This window comes from Gigantopelta aegis, chromosome 3 (genome assembly GCF_016097555.1).
Source record: "Gigantopelta aegis isolate Gae_Host chromosome 3, Gae_host_genome, whole genome shotgun sequence".
Taxonomy (NCBI): domain Eukaryota; kingdom Metazoa; phylum Mollusca; class Gastropoda; order Neomphalida; family Peltospiridae; genus Gigantopelta; species Gigantopelta aegis.
The window spans coordinates 35,695,011-35,711,466 of record NC_054701.1 but is presented as its reverse complement, the minus strand read 5'-3'; the positions used below and the strand labels follow the sequence as shown (position 1 = coordinate 35,711,466).

The window sequence follows — 16,456 nt, the reverse complement described above, 5'->3', positions numbered from 1 at the left end:
AAGTGTATATAGTTGCTTAACTATTCAGATGTAAAAATGCTTTGTAATCTTGGAAAATATTTGGTCAAAGACTTTAAGTACAGACATTTTGTAATTGGATAATTTATTAATATACATGTATGCTCCAATTGTCTAGTTATATTCTCTGGTGCACGCGGGTGTTAATTCAACAACAATATGTCAACTCCCAGGCCACAAAAAATGTCAACAGCATTAACAATTATGCAGTGGCAAGTGCAGTGCAAAAAAACCGAGAAGAAATGTGTGATATCCTCACAGGAAATAATACATCGCGGTCACTTAATATATCTAGAGATTCGAACTTCACTAAACAACACAATGAAAAACATCCACGATTAGCAACAATGACGTCACATGCACCGTCTCCTCACGTATAAAACTTGGATGAACTACCTACCGGATTATTCAGTGGAGTGATGATTTATGGAGGCACATTTAATATAAACTTCAACTTTTCAGCAACGATTAATTCTATGAACATCAATAAAAGAAAGTACACCGATGACGACACAGACATTGAATGAACAATTCTTCACATTTTTGTTTCGCTTTTTCTTCGTTGATAAAACTGGCGCGCTGAAGGTTTTGTGACGTATTTACGATCAAATTAAATATTACATTGTTCGTGAATTTTAGTTATTACATTGTCCTTAAAAGGCATTTCAAACAATATCATTAACATTATAGGTAACTTTTCACTCATTCTTTCTTATTTCTGTTTATTGTTTAAATATAACTATATTCCTATGTTTAATAATTGGAGGTTCACAGCTGACCTAGTTGTGCAAATTGAGAAATATCCGTCATTAGCTAGCAGTGTTACAATTTTTTAACTATTTGGAATACAATTCCAATTTAGAGTATGTAATAAATACTAAACTACATATATTTGGTTTTCTGATTTCCTGCAGGAAATACACTCGTGGAATACAGATATCAGAAAATCACATATATGTAGTTTTATATATATAATTGTATCTATATCTATATCTATATATATATATATACATATATATATACATATATATCTGTATCTATATATATATATATATACATATATATATACATATATATATATATATACATATATATACACACATATATATATATATATATATATATATATATATATATATATATATATATATATATATTAATGTCTGAAAATATTTACTTCATCGTGTGATGCGCTGCCTTATATCCGACATCTCACGTAAACACACCAGACTGGCGTGTATACCTTTTTAGGTTGAGGTGTTGTTTTTATTATTGTATGTCATCTTAATTTGTACTCAACGTGACACGTAAATACATAATTCGCCTGTTATCCTCGCTTATGAATCTTACCGTTACAGACAGTTCCCGCCATGATAAATCCAGCGTCGCACGTGCATGTAAATGAGCCGTCGGTGTTGGTGCACAGGGCGTTAACGTCGCAACTGAGACTGTCGGTGACAGCGTCACATTCATCTATATCTGAAAACAACAGATTGTCATTTTTAACACCACACGTTTATTAATAATACATCAGAAACTGTTAAACTGTCGAGATGTCGTTACTACTACTACTACTATTATTATAAGTACCACTAATACTATTACTACAACTATTATTACTACTACTACTACTATTTCTACTACTACTACTACTACTAATACGACTACTATTACTATTACTACTATTACTACTACTACTGCTGATACTACTACTATTACTACTACTAGTACCACCACCACCACCACCACCACTACTACTACTACCACTACTACTACCACTACTACTACCACTACTATTACCACAAATAGGCCTACTATTTCTACTACTACTATTCTATTTCTATTACTACTACTACTATTACTACTACTACTATTACTACTGCTACTACTATTTCTGCTGCTGCTGCTACTACTACTACTATTACAACTACTGCTATTTGTACTACTACTATTACTACTACCACTATTACTATTACTATTAGTGCTGCTACTACTGCTGCTGCTGTTGCTACTACTACTGCTACTACTACTACTATTGCTGCTACTACTACTACTGCTACTACTATTACTACTACCACTGCTATTGCCAATACTACTACTATTACTACTGATACTATTATTACTACTACCACTACTATTGCCAGTACTACTATTACTACTACTACTATTACTACTATTACTACTTCTACTACTATTTCTGCTGCTCCTACTACTACTACTACTACTACTATTACAACTACTGCTATTTGTACTACTACTACTACTATTACTACCACTATTACTATTACTACTATTGCTTCTGCTACGACGACAACAACAACAACTACTACTACTACTACTACTATTACTAAAACTAATGCTCCTTCAATTATTTTGAATCTGGGATACTATATAATGACATAAATTTCAAACCCTAGGTTACACGATACTAACTAAGCAGTTTACCTTTACACACATTTCCCTCCATTTTAAATCCAATATGACAGGTGCACGTAAATGAACCATCAGTGTTAGTGCACACCGCAGTTGTATCACAACCATGACTTCCTTCTGTACATTCATCTACATCTGAAAATAGATGTTCATACTTAGTACTTAAAGGTATCATAATTACATGTGTAGTCCAGGGCCAGCTGTCAACATAAAATCTCCCGTGGGAATTTAATGAAGAAAGCAGGCAACATACACCATTTTGAAGCTTAGGCCTTGGACATTTTAAAAATGTTTGGTTCAATTTTTTACTGACAGGTTCAAGGTTACATGTCAGGGCCACAGGTCAAAAATGGTTTAATACAGCTTCAGGGGTTTGATAACGGAATCAATCCAAGAAAAACGTGTACATATTGTGTGAAATTAATAATATATAATGCACTGATGTCTACCCTATCATATGTAAATATATCATTTTTTCCCGACAACTTCAAGGTTACATGACATTTGTCAGGGTCACAGGTCAAGAATGGTTTAATACAGCTTCAGGGGTTTGATAACGGAATCAATCCAAGAAACACATGTACATATTGAGTGAAATTGATAATACATAATGTATTTACTTCTATCCTAACATATTTACATAGATCAATTTTTTATGACAACTTCAAGTTCACATGTCAGAGTCAGAGGTTAATAATTGTTAAATACAGCTTTATAGGTTTGATAACGGAATCAATCCAAGAAAAACATGTACATATTGACTGGACTTACATAGCTAGCTGTGGCACTCACCAAATTCACCAATTGCAAATTTTAAAATAAGTTGGCGAATTTTATTTTTATTTGGCGAAATAATTTCGTGTAATAATTGATATGGTGTTTTAAAAAACCGAGTTTCTGCTATTTTTTCATTGTTTGGTGAAGTTTTCTGCACACCCGCTGCTAATCCTGACTTAATAATCCATAATGTATTTACTTCTATCCTAACATATGTACATATATCCATTCTGTTTCTTGATATGTCAAGGTCAAAGGTCAAGAGTGGTTAAATACAGATTTAAAGGTTTTGTAACGGAATATATCCAAGGAAAAACATGTACATATTGAGTGAACTTAATAATTCATAATGTATTTACTTCTGTCCTAACATATTTACAGTGATACATGTGGTTTGTAGCAATTAGCTACCAATATATATATATACAATGTGTGTGTGTATATGTATATATATATATATATATATATATATATATATATATATATATATATATATATATCAAATAACATCTTACCGGTTAAAGGTTCGAAGTGTCCTTAACTTTAAATTTACCATTAAATATTTCCATGACTGATATTGATACATTTCTCATGACTTAGGGTGACAACCATTATGCGGAATTAGGATTGGGAAAGATACTTCCTGTTATATTCAAAATTGGCATCTTCACACCTACCCATTTTGTGATTTATTTCAGGTTTAGGGTTTGTATTATTTATATTTAAGATGTTAATGGTGATTAAAACGTTGCATGTGGTAGACGTCAGATTTGATTTGGTGGGTTACACCCAGATATATAGCACATATATTAGCAACAAATTTGCTTTATGCCATTCCTATGTAATTCAACTATACTAATTGCTTACTTAAAATGTAGCCAACTCAGCTATTCTAGTTTACAAAGACCTTGACCTTAGCATTGACACTTAACCACGGATGAGCATTGGGTCAGTACTGATGAAAAACAGGTTTTGGCCTATATTTTATTAAATTGATATAATTAAATTTTGATTCCATCTATTCCCTTTAGTTGAAAGGTGCTTACTTCTGTGTTTATATTGAACCAAAAACAATACCTTTCCCATACCTTAACGGAGTCATACAAACAGTAATTGTGGTCAATTCTTAACTGAATATTATCATTATGCACGGCTTTAATTAGGTTAGTGTTTTGAATCTTTGTTAACAAAATTCAGTTAAGATATAAGGCTAAAAACATTCTAAAATTGTATAAAGACCGTGATTTGTATTGTCATTTTAGCATATCCTTATGTTGACAAATTATAGCTTAGGGAAATTTGAATTTTATATATTAAAAAACACTAACGATTTGCAGAAGAAAACAAAACATTACAAATAGTATTACTGGGCTATGTGTAACATGTTCTTTCCTTCTGTTAATGTTTGTAACTATAAACTTGTTTTAGGTTGGTGCCAAAGGCGTAGATGAATAGATATAAAGTATTAGAAAAAAGATTCCAAGTCCTAAAATGTTTGCATATGTATCTAAAGTGTTAACTTCAGTTTCAGTGTGTCTTTCTAGTAGATTGTTATGAAGACTCTCTTAACCGTAGCACAACCATCATACCGTAAAGTGCATAATTTGCATTAAATGCCAGCCAGTGTTCCTCAATATTTCCTTTCTTGTTATTTGTAGGGTCCTTAATCATATGCCCGACGCCATATAACCGCAAATAAAATGTGATTGATTGTATCGTTAAATAAAACATTTCTTCCTTCCTTCATTTAACCTTGAGGCAGCATAATAATTTGAAAGAAAATGAAGACTATTAAGATTATCATTTTGACTAAAGACACAAGTTTCTTCAAATACTGTACACTTGATATCTATAGGTACGTGTAATGTGTTTCACGGTTTGTATGGCTAGAATATCTCATTTTTGCTCCCCAACAAACTTGCATTCTTACCCAGAAGTGCATTACTCTATATTGTTATCCCATTTGACACGTTTTGACTGCACACAGCTTTGCATTACCACATTCTCTTCCTCATAATAACTAGCTCTGTAGATAACATAACTTCGTGGAATAAATTATTCTGATGTCTTTCTCTGCCAAATTAAATACAACTGAAAAAGATACCATTATCAGTATTACATAAAGTTGGTTCAGTCCTTAGGACCCTCACCCCGAATTATTATTATTACCTCCGCATTCGGATATTACTGCAGGGGTAGGAGTAAGATTATATTTGACTTCAAGAGTTTAAAACATGGAGTTGGGTTAACAAAGATGCGCTGTCCTTAATGGGAGATTCCAGAGTTTGCTGCAATTTTTAAGATGTTATCGACTAGCAGAGACTTTTTAACGATTGTAATTACATATCAAATATATTTTTCTGCATAAAATATTAGTGGCTGCATATTATAAGTGTTTCTGATCGTTCCAATATTTGTACTAGGTTAAATTTCATTTTATTTCCTAAAATATATTAAGACGACCAAAGAGACATTGAATATACAGTCACTGATATTCTAAACAAGAAAATATATTTAATATGTAAGTTTAATCATAGAAATATTTTATTAGTCGGAAATATCTTACAATGCAGCAAACTCAGCAATGTCCTTTTAAAGTTTCTCTCAACTCTGTTACCTGCATTTACGTTATGGTGTCTGTGGAAAAATGGTAGTAGAGATGAGGTGGTAGAAAAGGCATCTAATATATGTTTAGATGGTATTTTATAATATCAAACTTGTATAATTTTATAAATTAATCGAGGTTATGTCTTGTGTCTGCTCAAAAGACAGTTATTTTGTTTAGACATGTACAATTTAATTCAAATAAGTATTGTTGTGATGTGATATTCCTAAACTCAAAGTTACACTGGCTGATTTCAGGATTCTAGTCATCTTTAATATAATGCTGCAGGCTATTTCTGTAATGAAATTACTAACATTTCGATAAGTTGCTCTTATGATCATTAACTACCAATCCTATATGTGTGCATATATAGCGCATTTTAGGAAACGACTTTAACATGACCTTGAAACTGAATAAAATTAAAAGTCACCTTTATAATTTGTAATAGTATGGTTAAAGTCTTAATATTTAAAATTGATCATTAACTATCAAACCTAGATATGTGCATATAACCAAGCATGTAAAATATAGCGCATTTTAGGAAATTACTTTAACACGACCTTGAAACTGAATAAAATTAAATGTCACTTTTGTAATTTATAATACTATAGTTAAAGTCTTATTATTTAAAATACATTATATACACCAGTCACAACCACAATTCCTCAAAATACAGTAAAACAGTGTAAATATATGCAAAATACAGTATTTTTGATGCTATGACCTTGATCTTGAGATATAACCTTGAAAATGTTACTACTACTACTACTACTACTACTACTACTACTACTACTACTACTACTACTACTAAAACTACTACTACTATTATTACTACTACTACTACTACTATTACCACTACTGCTACTACTACTACTACCACTACCACCACCACCACTACTACTACTACTACCACTACTACTACTATCACTACCACTACAACTACCGCTACCACTGCCAATACTACTAGTACTACTACTACTACTATTACTACTACCACTACTACTACCGCTACCACTACCACTACTGCTACAACTACTACTACTATTACTACTACTATTACCACGACCACTACTAATACTACAACTACTACTAATACTACCACTACTATTACTACCACCACCACTACTGCTACTACTACCAATGCTACTACTACTACTACTACTACCACTACCACTACTACTACCACCACTACTACTACCAATGCTACTGCTACTTCAGCTATCAACAATAATACTACTACTGGCGCGAATACTACTACTGCTTACCTTTACAGGCATTTCCTTCCATGATATATCCAATATTACAGGTGCAACTAAATGAACCATCAGTGTTAGAGCACATAGCGTTAGAATCACAGTTATGAATTCCAGCTGTGCATTCGTCTATATCTGAAAATAGATGTTCACATTTAATATATAAAGGTAGTATTATCATAGTTGTGTATGCATGTTTCGTTATTTTTACATTTTTACAAATTAATCTCACTCCAAACCTTTGCACAATTAACTCGAGAATATATCACACTCACAATGTGCTGTCATTTGCATAAACAATAGCTTTCTTGTCTAGTCTTGAGTAAAAATAGCAAGTAAACAAATATCTACGTCACACACACACACACACACAGATACACACACACACACACACACACACACACACACACACACACACACACAGATACACACACGCATATATATATATGTATGTATATATGTATATATATATATATACAGTAGAATCTCATTGGCTCGAACACTGTCGGTGCATCAAAGTCTGTTCGACCCATCAGGTAGTTCGAACCATGCATTCAGCCATTGTCGTGTGCTTCTGTAAAACTGGCTTAGGCGAGATGGTCCGATTGACTCATGAGTAATGAAGTCGCCGTCAAATGTCGGATGAGATACATATTTGTAACTATTATTTATCACCGTTAAATAAACAAATAATAAACACACTGGTAGTCTGTATTTATAAATATTTATTAATTTAAAAAATCGTTCTTTATTATGCTGTTGTAGAATCTTTTGCGACATATGGACAACGTTGAGAAAAAATGAAAGTGCATGAAGCACAGGCGGAGGCCATTTACCTGTTATTGTTGCAATCACTACATTACATTGATCTCTCATGTATTTCAAGTTAAAAATAAAATATGCCGAAGCTCATGCATAGAGTAGCGATTAAAATGATTAAAGTAAACCGGCGTTACATGCAAGGTTCATTCAGCTAACGATTATCATAGTACAATTATCTCTACTAGAAAGATAATTACCGATAGGTGCTAAATAAACAACATGATAAGCCGGCATATGAATTTGTAATAACTTACTTTGTGACTGACGTGAAAGGGTGGATGAAAAATATGTACATAAATAATTTTTTGTATTTCTTCGGCTAAACTTAGTCGTTCGAGCTAAATATGTTTAATTGTACAGTTCGGACCAATAAACTGGTTCGAGAGAAAACTTCTGTTCGACCCCAGGGGTATTCGACCAATCAGCACCAAAATAAAAGGGTTTAATAGAGAGAAAAATCGGGACATTGTCCTTGGTTCGAGAATACCGGTAGGTTCGACCGTTGGGCGTTCGAGCCAATAAGATTCTACTGTATATATATATATATATATATATATATATATATATATATATATTATATATCTATATCTATCTATCTATCTATCTATCTATCTATCTATATATATATATATATATATATACCACATATGATATCAACGAAACAACCAGGTCAGGGACCGTCCCCGTAGCGGCCGACCACCCGTGACCCCCTCGCCAAGACACATGGATCCGAACCACGCGTCTGCGAAACAGATCCTTCCTCAGATCTGGAATGGCATTCCCAGGAACTTTCTCCAGCGTTTAGTGGCCTCAATGAGACGACGGTGCCAGGCCTGTATCAATACTCAAGGTGGACACACTCGTTACTGACTGTGTGAACTTCGCTCTGGACCCCCTCTAGTGATGTGGCTCATTTGCATATGGCAGGTGCGCCCTTTTCATGGACTTTTGCTCGTTTCCATACCTTCGGACATTTCTCTTTCCACGTTGTAACGTTTCATACACGGCAGTAAAACGTATCATCAATTATCTTTGTATTTTGTGTGTCACAATAACGTTTGCCTTTTAGTATATATATATATATATATATATATATATATATATATATATATATATATATATATATATATAGATAGATAGATAGATAGATAGATAGATAGACACACACACACACACACACACACACACACACACACACACATACATACACACATACATATATATATATATATATATATATATAATATATATATATATGTGTGTATATATAAAACCAGTGCCGCCTGTACTATTACTACTATCAGTACTTTCTACGTTGGGAATGTATAAACTAATTGTAACTGTGGCCCATACCTTTACATGCCTGTCCTATCATTGAGAATCCTGGCTGGCACGTGCACGTAAATGAGCCGTCAGTATTGTTGCAGACAGCGCTAGCACCACAATTATGACTTCCATCTGTACATTCATTTATATCTGAAAACAGATGTTCAAAATTAATATTTCAAGTCTATTGCATACTACTATAAAAATGTGATACTACAACTACAACAACAACAACTACTACTACTACTACTACTACTACTACTACTACTACTACTACTACTACTACTACTACTACTACTACTACTTTACTGCTACTGTTACTACTACTACTAAACTACAGTTGCTACTGCTACTATAGTTACTACTACTATTACTACTACTACTTCTACTACTACTACTACTACTACTATTACTACCACTACCAGAAATTCCATTTAGAGGGGACCCAATAACATGAGGCGGAATGACAAGGGAACTTTGAGGGAGGTTTGGAGGGGGATCGTAAAGAAATGTTTAAATTAATATATAATAAAATTATAACCGTCGCAAAATTTAGGGGGGGGGGGCCGGGACTCTGCCCCCCCCCCCCCCTAGATCCGCCTCTGACTACCACTAATACTACCACCACCACCATTACTACTAAACTACAGTTGCTACTACTCATACTACTACTAGGGATGGGACGGTTCGGGTTTTTATTTTCGGTTCGATTTTGGTCCACGGTTCGATTTATTCACGATACTTTTCACAAGTAGTGCAAGTACGCCAATTATCATACATACAACTATTTAAGACATTTTATTTTCAATGGTCATTTGTAAAATAATTGTAAATGTAAAATTATATCTTGACTAGAAAACAAAATGGCAATGTGTCCCCCAGGATTTGAGTTCAGAGGGTTGGCAAAATAATTTGGGGTTGAGAATGCTAGGGGGTCCGGGATAGTCTCTCCCGTATGTGTTTTTAATTCAGTTGTCTTTAGGTGCATTTTGAAGTACATAATATATGGGTGACATGTACATATTATAGAAGTCTAAAAGAAAGATATATGTCAAGACATATTTCTGTAATGTTTATTATCATTTTGATAATGTCAAATCTTTGATGAGATGTATATATATATTTTTAAAGTATGTATTACTCGATATAAACACACATACATAACATATAGAACAACTGTGATTATTTAACTCAACACAAGTTACATTAAAAGGTATCACTGATTAAAAAAAAGATAAGCATATGTAGTACACGTGTATTTTAAGCATATAGGTTTTATGTAACTAATGTTTAATTTCAGGTTCTTAGAGGAGTATGTACCTTTAAGTATGGTATTTAGTATGTATTTCATTAATGTTTATTTTCAGGCTGTAACAACTACAGGTTGAACAACATATCACTATAATTAACATTTTATCACCTTTTTCTAGTATTGCCCTGTACCTGTGATGTGTTCGTGTATGCTGGTCAACCACGCGTGACCACATCAGTGCAGTCAGTGTGAGCTCTTTTGGTAGCCATAGCTACAATACAAACACCCAAGCTATCTTTAAACTTTGACCCTTGTCTCTTTCTCTCCCATTGGATAATTAACACTCACCTGTATCTGCATGCTTTCTTTGGACTGACCAGACAGGACAGAATTATTTAGTATTTGGAGAAACAAGTTCAGATCAGAGAGAAATAGTAGAAGTTTAATTTAAAGGTTAGTATTAATTTGTTATAGAAGATAAACTTAAATAATAATAGTAAATGCCTAATTTTCTATTCCTGGTAATGATTAATGAATAATTTAACATATAATATTTAATAATAAATCTGCCTTTTAATTATTATGGATTACAGGGCGTGATATAATGAATGTCAGCCATCTTTGTTTTCTGCTGTCAAAACTATATATTTTATGATTTAAGTGAAGTTTCTGTTTTAGTTGTTAACTTATCTGAGTTAATAATTTAGCTACGTTTAATCAATTGTTTTTATGACGAACTACACCAAAACATTGGTTTTGGAATGAATTAGTTTAAATGTTTTATTTCTGAATGTATAATAGATATATGGAAACCATATACTAAACAATTGATATTATGAATTTATTTTTATGCAGGTTTCCCCAGTTGTTAGCGAATATACCAACACAATGCCTACGTGTAATTCATATGGTATGTTAAGCTACAGGTTAAGTCTAATACTTATATATTTGTAATTTTAAATATACTCTTGTAATTTATATCCTTTCTTTCATAAACTCATTAATGATAAAGCTAAGTATATCTCTTTATTACGTCAAATAATAATTATAATTACAATCATTTAAATAAACCTATTTACTATAAATTATCTTCCCTTTTCTATAATCAATGATTATAATTGGTGGTCACGAAATGGTTATTATATATATATATACATGTATGTTAACATGATTAATAATCGTGATGACAGTATTTAGGATAAAGAGGATGATGATTCATAATCATCGGAATGATAATTAATGCATAATGACGGTTTTCTATGATTTGCAATGTATTTCAATAATATATGCCTGAATGTTTGTTTTACCTCGATAGGGATATATTTGTATTGTTTTTACTATATTGTTAACGTTTGTGTTTTTAATCCTTGCAGGGTGTGTATTGTGTCTATATTTACATGAATAAAAGATGATGCCCTAACCCGTAGCTGGTGTTGTGAACTTTGTTGAACCTAGCTTCACGCACAAAATACCGACTGCTACACATATAATATATAATAGTTAATTATTTAACTAGTTATTATTTTTCATTTATTTTGTGCTTTTACTGAAAGTTACCAACAAAGTCTTTAAAGATTTATTTAACAAAACAAAAAAAAGGAAATAAAAAAAGTGCAAAGTAGTTTGAGTCCCGATAAAAAACTTACGGAAATTAGCAATGTTGAATCGTTTTAAATTAATATGACGGAAATTGGGCGCCATTTTATAATTCTTTACTTTTTTTCTTCATTTTGACAACTTAGACGAAATATACTTAAAATGTTATTCTCATGGCGGATTAATCACGGACGTCAGGTTATAATTTTTACGGTCCCGGCAAGAAATTCGCGGGTTCTGTGCAAGATCCGAGCGGCACCTATTGCCCATGCAAACATGTCAGGTTTAAGGGAATCGAATGCCGTTATTGGCCGAAATACTTTACGGGTCATTGGGATTACTTGCAAGGCGCGGAAACGAAAAAAAGAAATGTTTTATTTAACGACGCACTCAACACATTTTATTTACGGTTATATGGCGTCAAACATAATTATAGTTAAGGACCACACAGATAATGAGAGAGGAAATCCGCTGTCGCCACTTCATGGGCTACTCTTTTTCGATTAGCAGCAAGGGATCTTTTATATGCACAATCCTACAGACAGAGTAGTACATACCACGGCCTTTGATATACCAGTCGTGGTGCACTGGCTGGGACGAGAAATAGTCCAATGGGCCCACCAACGGGGGTCGATCCCAGACCGACCGTGCATCGAGCGAGCACTGTACCACTGGGCTACGTCCCGCCCCCGCGCGGAAACGTTTATACATGTACCATTAAAAACAAATTCGAAATGAACCGCGGTTCACAAATTACGAAACGGTGTACCGAACCGTGGGCCTAAAGCCGAAGTTTTCGGTAACATCGAGTAATCGCCCCATCCCTAACTACTACTGCTACTACTACTGCTACTATTACTACTACTACTATTGCTACTACTACCACTCTAATTTATCAGACTACCACTTTTACTATTACTACTATTTCTTTTACTACTATTACTACTACTGCTGCTGCTGCTGCTACTACTAATACTTCCAATATTACTGCTACCACCACTACTACTACTGATACCACCACCACCACTAATACTACTGCTACTGCTGGTGCTGGTTTTAATATTGCTACTGCAACAGCTACTGCTGGTGGTGGTGTTAATACTACAGCTGCTACAGCTACTGCTGGTGATGGTGCTGCTGTTAATACTACAACTGCTTACCTTTACACACATTTCCGTCCATGTTATATCCAGCTAAACATTTGCAGGTAAATGAACCTTCAGTATTAGAACACACAGCGTTAGGATCACAATCGTGATTTCCATCTGCACATTCATCTATATCTGAAAATAGATGTTCATGTTTAATAATTTAAGGGGTACATTATCAACTATAATATGCATCCACCTGCGTGAACAATAGCTTTTGATTTAATTTTTTAGTAAAAGTAGTAAACAGAAATTATGCGTTGCGTATCTATCAAACCAAGTTCTTCGCTCTCGACGAATTATTTTAAACAATAATGCTTCCGGCATCCTACATTATATAGGGGCGGGACGTAGCCCAGTGGTAAAGCGTTAGCTTGATGTGCGGTCGGTCAAGGATCGATCCCCGTCGGTTGACCCATTGGGCTATTTCTCGTTCCAGCCAGTGCTCCACAGCTGGCGTAACAATGAATGAATGAATGAATGAATGTTTAACAACACCCCAGCACGAAACATACATCGGCTATTGGGTGCCAAAACTGGTGTAACAAAGGTCGTGGTATGTATTATCCTGTCTGTGGGATGGCGTATATAAAAGATCCCTTGCTGCTAATCGAAAAGAGTAGCCCATGAAGTGGCAACAGCAGGTTTCCTCTCTCAATATCTGTGTGGTCCTTAACCATATGTCTGACGCCATATAACCGTAAATAAAATGTGTTGGGTGCGTCGTTAAATAAAACATTTCCTTCCTTCCTTCCTACATTACACATATCAATTACCCCAATGCAAATATTTATAAAGATGAGACTTCGTGCGCCTACATTATATATATCGAAAAAAATAAAAAGTATGTCTTGTTCAACGACACCACTAGAACACATTGATTTATTAATCCTCAGGTATTGTATTCAATCATTTGGTAATTTTGACATATAGTCTCAGAGTGGAAACCCGATACATTTTTTTTCCATTAGAAGCAAGGTTTTTTTTTATATGCACCATCCCACAGACAGGGTAGCACATACCACGGCCTTTGATAAACCAGGCGTGGTGCACTGGCTGGAACGAGATAATGTCCAATGGATCCACCGATGGAGATCAATTCTCTCAATAACCACTGACCGAACGCGCTTTATGCGAGCGCTTTACAACTACGCTACGTTCCGCTCCTGTAATTAGCAAGAAGTCCAGCCCTTTGCGTCAAATAATTGTAACTATGGCCCTTACCATTACAAAGTTAAAAATTAAAGTTTGTTTTGTTTAACGACACCACTAGAGCACATTAATAAATTAATCTCATCGGCTATTGGATGTTAAACATTTGGTAATTTTGACAGAGGAAACCTGCTACATTTTTTCCCATTAGTAGCGAGGGATCTTTTATATGTACTATCCCACAGAGAGGATAGCACATACCACGACCTTTGATGTACCAGCCGTGGTGCACGGACTATGACGAGTAATAGCCCAATGGGCCCACCGACGGGGATCGATCCCAAATCGCCTTACCTTTACATGCCTGTCCTATCAAGGTGAATCCCGGTTGGCACGTGCACGTAAAGGAGCCGCCAGTATTGTTGCAGACAGCGTTAGCACCACAATTATGACTTCCATCTGTACATTCGTCTATATCTGAAAACAGATGTTCATAATTAAAGGCATATTGTCACAGACCACTGACCTATTTAATGGTCTAACAAAGTATTACCTGAACAAAAATAATTTGATTTGTCCCTAAATGTACTTTATTCAACATTCTTCAATAACCACCATACTCCATTTATTAATGATATTTTGTAAAATTAATAAAATTATGGCAATGGTCCATAATTCAAAAACTAAAATTGCCGAGAGGGTTGACTTGGATTTCACTCCATCATGGTTCAATTAAGATGATGCGATAGCTAGATTTGGTTTCCAACAATTAATGTAACTTTTATTTATTATCCATTTTTAGAGAAATAAGGTCCTTAAATCCGTGACAGTATGCCTTTAATACCCAAGGTTAGTCCAGGCAATCTGAATGAATGAATGAATGAATTAATTAATACATGTTTAACATCACAGCACAAAAATACACATCGGCTATTTGGTGTCAGGAAAGTTAACCGTACGGAGATATTATTTACATTAAGAATAAGATTTATATAATTATGTAAAATCAGTGTATAGAGTGAAAAAGTATAATACAATACAAATATCAAAGTAAGTATATTTTAAAACTTTGTATAGAAATCAAAGTGTTTTAAACACTTTAAAATTAATCCTGGGTGGAATTTAAAATATTCCAAAACATCTGTTGCCAAATATGTCATTTCTCGTCGCCTTCAGATGAATGAATGAATGAATGTTTAACGACACCCCAGCACGAAAAATACATCGGCTATTGGGTGTCAATCTATGGTAATACAAATAAATAAAGTGATGATCAATATAAAAATTCAAGACTTAAACAAAAACAGTGTAAAGAACTGTGCAAAAACACAAATATCACAGAATTTTACGGATACTGAATTTTACTAAAAACTTAAATTTTGTGCTGTATTGGCCATTCTCAAAGAGAATGTTACACCCCTGCACCACGGTGAGGTTACAGCACACGCAGGGGCCTTCAGATAATTACACTCCACATAACCGATTCGGGCACCGCACAAGACTACTTCATCCTTCCTGTACCGCCTGTAGGAGGTCTGCCACTCTCACAGAACGAAGCTTGTCCACGACCGCACCGTTCCAATCATCGTACCAAGTCGAAAAGATATATTGGTTAATATATTTAAAATCACTGTAGGGGATGCCAACACTGTTAGTTCAAGGCCTACTTGGCAGCAAAGTCTGCCGTTTCATTGATCTTAATGCTAAAATGGCAGGCTACTCAACAAAATATAATATCTTTATTGGCAATGTATAAAAAGACACACTTTCGTATCACCATCCCAACAAAGAGATGCTCCAATTCCATGTACTGTGAAGCTTGGAGACACGAAAGTGAGTCTGTATAAATGTATTTGGGTGTACATAAATCCGTAATCTGTTCCAGGGCTTTAATGATTGCCCACATTTAAGCAGTAAATATTGATTCTGAATTTGGCAATCTCGTGGAAATTATTGTGTCTGATGGAAAAACTGTAGCAGAAGCCACTACATTCCCATCCCGTGATCAGTCAGTGTAAAACAGTAATGTAATCACAGTATCTCTCTTGGATTTCCGTGAAATGTTGGCAATCTG

General features: G+C 34.2%; 1 protein-coding gene across 2 annotated transcripts in view; it reads right to left on the bottom strand.

Moving 5' to 3' along the window:
* LOC121367946 (fibrillin-3-like) overlaps window positions 1–16,456 on the bottom strand; it is an 81,767-nt gene that overhangs the window by 45,994 nt on the left and 19,317 nt on the right. For both annotated transcript variants that reach the window (XM_041492415.1, XM_041492416.1), the window contains exons 8-13: window positions 14,737–14,859; window positions 13,243–13,365; window positions 9,262–9,384; window positions 7,099–7,221; window positions 2,464–2,586; window positions 1,369–1,497 (exon numbers count right to left, since the gene is read on the bottom strand). In XM_041492415.1, the coding sequence (XP_041348349.1) occupies window positions 1,369–1,497; window positions 2,464–2,586; window positions 7,099–7,221; window positions 9,262–9,384; window positions 13,243–13,365; window positions 14,737–14,859 (744 nt within the window). The remainder of the gene's footprint in view (window positions 1–1,368; window positions 1,498–2,463; window positions 2,587–7,098; window positions 7,222–9,261; window positions 9,385–13,242; window positions 13,366–14,736; window positions 14,860–16,456) is intronic.